This window comes from Carassius gibelio, chromosome B3, assembly GCF_023724105.1.
Source record: "Carassius gibelio isolate Cgi1373 ecotype wild population from Czech Republic chromosome B3, carGib1.2-hapl.c, whole genome shotgun sequence".
NCBI lineage: Eukaryota > Metazoa > Chordata > Actinopteri > Cypriniformes > Cyprinidae > Carassius > Carassius gibelio.
In genome coordinates, this window is record NC_068398.1 from 24,589,062 (window position 1) to 24,594,765 (window position 5,704).

General features: G+C 34.6%; 1 protein-coding gene across 2 annotated transcripts; it reads left to right on the forward strand.

Moving 5' to 3' along the window:
* The first annotated feature begins 738 nt into the window (after positions 1-738).
* On the forward strand, positions 739-5,127 carry nme3 (NME/NM23 nucleoside diphosphate kinase 3). Of its 2 annotated transcripts, none has more exons than XM_052552826.1 (5): positions 739-851; positions 2,655-2,785; positions 2,871-2,972; positions 3,093-3,205; positions 4,452-5,127. In XM_052552826.1, the coding sequence occupies exons 1-5, from the start codon at positions 806-808 to the stop codon at positions 4,567-4,569; spliced, it is 510 nt and encodes a 169-aa protein (XP_052408786.1). In that variant the 5' UTR covers positions 739-805; the 3' UTR covers positions 4,570-5,127. The 2 variants fall into 2 exon arrangements, with proteins under 2 accessions (XP_052408786.1, XP_052408785.1); XM_052552825.1 differs by lacking the exon at positions 739-851 and adding an exon at positions 1,276-1,479.
* The last annotated feature ends 577 nt before the right edge of the window (positions 5,128-5,704 follow it).

Genomic DNA, 5,704 nt, shown 5'->3' on the forward strand with positions numbered 1-5,704 from the left:
TACAGTTACATTTCCTACAAGAGTTCTTGAATAAAAGAAATGAAGTCCAAAGATCACCCAGTGAAAATTCATATAACAGGTGTTACTGGTCACAAACTTAATTGCTATTTCAGGACAAACAACCAAAGAAAATTTCGAAACACTCAACACATAAATATAAGATAACAATACAGGCACAAGAGGAAAGCATACAACACAAATAATCCATCAAAAATAATCCATCGGAAATAAAAAATAAAAGAAATCTACATCAAACTATCAACAAAAACAAAGTGGGGGTGAGCTGATGCATCAAAAAGTAAAGTAAAAAAATATATATTTTGTTTTCTTTGTAAATTATTAAACTTAATGAAAAACTTAAAATTATTAGTATAGTATAGTGATGCGGTCCATACCAAAACAAAAACACTACTGAAATGTGCTCTCTCTATCAAAAACATACTGAATTATCATCTAAGATGTTTTTGTTTCAGTGTATTATCAAACTAATGAATCCTTAACTTTGCAATCAGTATGATCTATTTTTTGCCTGTCACAAAGAAGAAAACGACAAATCTCATATATTACACGTGAAATATATATATATATATATATATATAAATGATATTGATGCACTTCTGAATTCAAATTATTTATTTTTTTTTAAATACAATAATCTAGATGTAAGCGATTTTTATTCTCTTCTTTCAAGATGTTGCCTAATTAATGCTGACATGCAAAATGAGCCATGCACGCGCACGTCACATAGCGACACTCCTCAGCGCGCGTGCGCGTCTCTCGCTCCAGAAACTCTTGTACTGCGACGATGATCATACTTTGCTTAACGATATTTGCGTACGTTTTCAAGACTGGTAAGTAGCCGTTCTTATGCTGCTGATTCATTCAGTTTCAAGTGATGCAGCCAGCGACTCGAGCAGTCCTCATGTCTGCGTCTCGTTTTACTTTATCTCGTGAGTTATTGTTTGCTAGCCTGTGTTACGGCGCTTCGTATACACGCCCAAACTGCCAGGTTTTGGACGAGACTGTACTATCAGAGATAAAGCATACGAAGTTACCGCAACATATGCATTACAATGCAAGCATTTCTATTTAACACATGCGGCACATTCACGTCATTCATCTCCCTAAGGAGGTTACCACCGAGACGTGTCTTGAGTCCCAGTCTGCCCTGATAACGAATGAGATTATGTGATTGTTCCCAGACTTAAACATTCATAACCTAAAATAAATGAGAAAACATGTAATAACACCACAGTCTATAAATAAAACGCGTTCCCGCAGACTCTCTGCTCTTAGCTTGATCGTATTAATAGTGGCGTTTGAATTGGTTCTTGAGTGTCTGCCTGGGCAGTGCTCGCCTGTGATTGGTCAGACGGGGTTCTGTTCCGCGCGAGACTGCTGCACACATAATAATGGGCTCTGAAAGGTCTTTGTCTGACACAGAAGAGCTTGCGGATTTAACCAGCACCATTGAATCAGGTATGCAGAACAGCACCTGCTATTACAAAGAGTCCTCCAGCCATCACACGACATTGCATTGACCTCGAATAGAACAAGATCGAGATGGTGTTATATTGACTACTTTTGTATGGCTTTTTATAAAATTGTAATCATATTTATCTTTATTTAAATATAAATAATATATTTGATTAAGAACCTGCGTTCTGATTGCGTCAGTTATTTGTGCGTCTTACAGAGCGGTGGCGAGCAGCAGCACTAAGAGGTTTATTGCTTTGGTATTAATAGGGCATCTGCTGTTTTCAAAACGCCTTGTTGTTTTTAAATAATGTGTAGATTTATTTTGACTTTTTTTTATATACCATATAAAAATATATATGTTAGACGTTGTATTGTACAGTCAGTCAAAATAAACCTTGTAACACTGAATGAGTTTTAATCAAATGGTTTCACTAAAGTATCTCCCTTATTACTCAGATACTTGTTTTTGACATTGAACCACAAAACCAGTCATAAGTAGCATGGGTATATTTTTAGCCATATCCAACAATACATTGCATGTGTCAAAATTATAGATTTTTCTTTTATGCCAAAAATCATTAAGGTAAAGATCTTCCATGAGGATATTTTGTAAATGTCAGACTGCAAATATATCAAAACTTAATTTTTGATCAGTAATATGCATTGCTAAGAAATAATTCGGACAATTTTAAAGCCGATTTTCTCAATATTTAGATTTTTTTGCCCCCTCAGATTCCAGTTTTCAAATAGTTGTATTTCGGCCAAATATTGTCAACATTTGAAGTGCATTTTCAAATCTTTGAAAATACTTTCATTACAGTTGTCCTAAAACCAAAACATCCATTCTTACCTTAGGACAACTTTGATTAACTTTTTTAATCCACTTTAAATATATATATTAATATATATATAGTTATGAAAGAAACTGTCATTAATAAGAAATTTAAATGCCTCGACTGACCAGTCAGAATGAACTGTGTAATAAATCTGAACACCATCCATAGTAAATTCTACAAATCCAATCTGTTTTTAAGTGAAATGTGTAATAATTTAGAATACCACACATAACTTGTACCAATCAGATCAGTTTTTTAAATAAAGTTCTTCTGTACACAAAGAAGCACTGGCATTGAGAGTCAAGAGAACAAGAGTTTAATCTCAGACAATGATTTCAGGATGGACCGGCACAAACGAGCGCACGTTCATCGCAGTGAAGCCAGACGGAGTCCAGCGCAGGCTGGTCGGTGAAATCATCCGCCGCTTTGAGCGCAAGGGTTTCAAACTGGTCGGCATGAAGCTCCTGCAGGTGAGAGCAGCACTGCAGCATCCTTCATACAACAGTTACTTGGAGAATATATCATCTGCATGACTGCATTCATTCACGCCTGTAGGCATCAGAGGAGCAGCTCAGACAGCACTACAGAGACCTGAGGGAGAAGCCTTTCTACAACGGCTTGGTCAAATACATGAGCTCTGGGCCCATTGTTGCAATGGTAAGGAGCACAGACCCTCCAAAATATGAGTTCTGCATTCATGCTGTTATGTTTTTACCATCTTAAGACTTCTAATGGTATGTCACACTTATGTGTGTCTCTCTGTATGCTTTTATCAAGGTATGGCAAGGGCTGGATGTGGTCAAGACTGCCAGAAAGATGCTTGGAGAGACAAACCCAGCAGACTCTCTCCCAGGCACTATCAGAGGAGACTATTGTGTTGAAGTGGGCAGGTTAGTTTGTGTGTTTTAAACAGTAGATAGATGGATGTATAGATAAAGCTGAAGAAAATACTGTTTCAGTGTTTCTGCTTTACAATTTACAATTTTTGTTAAATTCAATTCCTGATGTAATTATTTGTTAAATTCTTAGCACTAGTAAGTTGTTTCAAAGTAAATATATATTCAAGGTATTAGTGTTTTCACGGTACCAAAATATCAATATTCGGTACCGATACCAGTGAAAATCCACGGTTCTCGGTACCAATTTCGGTACTAAAGCAAAACACAAAAATACGCTAATTAAAAAAAAAAAAAAACCTTTTTTGTCAATAAGGATAAAATCAGTGCCATTCTTTATACTTATTTTCAATTGTTTTTAAAGTTTTTCTACAAGTAATATAATTATGAAAAACAGTAAACAAGTTTCACCCAAATTAAATTTGTCTTTTAATTAATGAAATGTAAACAAATTTTATTTTTGGTAAATAAAGAGGATTTGCTATTGAAATTAAAACATGGAAGAAATATTGTTTGATTTATTTCTTTAAAAAATAAAATTGTATAATTCTACTAAATAATAGTAATATTTCTAGCACAATGCCTTTATGTAAAAATGACTTTTATTTGACGGGTTGCTGTGAATACCTTTAAATTGACACTGGTTTTACTCAAATGAAACGGTAAAATGCTTGTGAAGTGACTCAGAACAGTTCTGGTGATGTTGTTGATGTATTTATGTCCTCATTGAGACAAGCGTCAAGCGCTTCAGTCCATGTAGTAAGCAAACCATTCATTCATTCACACAGAGACGCGCAGAACACGCAGGACTCATATTTCAACCAACTTTTGCGGCTTAACATTTACAAATGCTGGACCATATGGAAATTTGATTTGATTAATTTATGCTAACTTTGACGAATTCCTTGACTGTCCATATTAAAATGTAAGTTTCCTTTTCATGACTGGATTGTGAGATTCCGTCCGCGTTTTCTGCTTCGCGGAAATCATAGCACTGTAGGCAACAAGAACCGGGTTGACCGGGTCCTCTGGACCACCGGTACTTCAAGAAACCTGGTATCGTGACACTTTCATTTTTTTAGTACCGAGTTGGTACCGAAGTACTGGGTCATTTGATAACACTACAAGGTGTATAGATTTAAAGTATTATTCATTGATACGACTGTGTTGCATGAATTTATCTATAACTGTATTTACATGAATGCATACGTTTTTTTGTTTTTGTTTGTGTGTTGTGCAGGAATGTGATTCACGGCAGTGATTCAGTTGAAAGTGCTCAGAGAGAGATCTCACTGTGGTTCAAGCATCATGAGTTGTTCTGCTGGGAAGAGTGTAATGAGCACTGGATCTATGCTTGAAACCAGTCGTATAACACTCACACAGTCTTCAGTACATACAGCTACTGCAGCTTCATCCGCTCCTTACAGAGAAAACTCTGCCCAAGCCATAAAGTGACCAAGAAATTGTAAAAAGAAAAGCTAGCTCGGTATGTTGACAGAGTAACCTGCATTTGTTTGGATTGCCTGAAATCCAGTTATTGGTCAAGCTATGTTGAATGTAATGGTTTTCTTACTGCTTTCTTTGCAAATGTTAAATCTTCACAGATATTCACTTCATTACTAATCTTTAGTAAGTCATGCACTACTCGAAGATGATTTATTTGAGGTTTTGAAAGATGTTGTTTACATTTTTACCTCCAACTTTTAATGTGGAAATGCTTCTTGTCATCTTGATGCACTCTGTAAAATACTTGTATTCATCATGACCCAAAAGGAAGGCAATAATGAATGATAAAGAGCCAGCATGCTCTGAAAAATACTCACTTGAATATCCCTGAAATGCTTTCTTAGTCTAGTGGTTGGAAGTCAGTTGACCAAAGGGCGCCTTACTTTACAAATAAATTATTGCTTTCTTCATTTGTATTTGTATGTATTTATTTTGTGTAAACTATACACAAGTTTGGGTTTTTTAAGATGTTTAAATGTTTGAAAAAAAAAAAAAGTATTTCTCAAGCATTTTAAGGCTGCATTTACTTGATCAAATACAGTCAAAAGAGTAACATCTTCCAATTTAAAATGTCTTTATAATATATTATTTAATATATAGAAATAAATGTATTCCCATGATTTCAAAGCTGAAATCAGCAGTCATAATCCTTTAGAAAATATTATAATATGTAGATTTAATCTGAAATTCATATATATATATTTTTTTTTTGGGGGGGGGGGGGGGGGGTAAATAGAGTTCAAAATAAAAGTTTATTTAAAATATAAATCTTTTGTAAGATTACCAATGTATTTTAGTTAAGCTCAATATTGATCAATGCATCTTTGAATAAAGATATTTTCCTTAAAAAATTAAAAATAATGGTAGAGTATTTTTCACTAAAATATTTTTTAAACATGTATAAAGTTTTGCTCTACCTACACATTGAAAGAGAATACTATGCAGACTTGACAGCATTTCAACAAATGATGGCACTGAAGGCAGAAG

What these genes read in the sequence shown, in the direction of transcription:
- nme3 (XM_052552825.1), top strand. Translation starts at nt 1,413, where the DNA reads ATGGGCTCTGAAAGGTCTTTGTCTGACACAGAAGAGCTTGCGGATTTA. An exon ending in TCGGCATGAAGCTCCTGCAG is followed by an intron (nt 2,786 to 2,870) that starts GTGAGAGCAGCA and finishes TCACGCCTGTAG; the next exon opens with GCATCAGAGGAGCAGCTCAG. An exon ending in CTGGGCCCATTGTTGCAATG is followed by an intron (nt 2,973 to 3,092) that starts GTAAGGAGCACA and finishes GCTTTTATCAAG; the next exon opens with GTATGGCAAGGGCTGGATGT.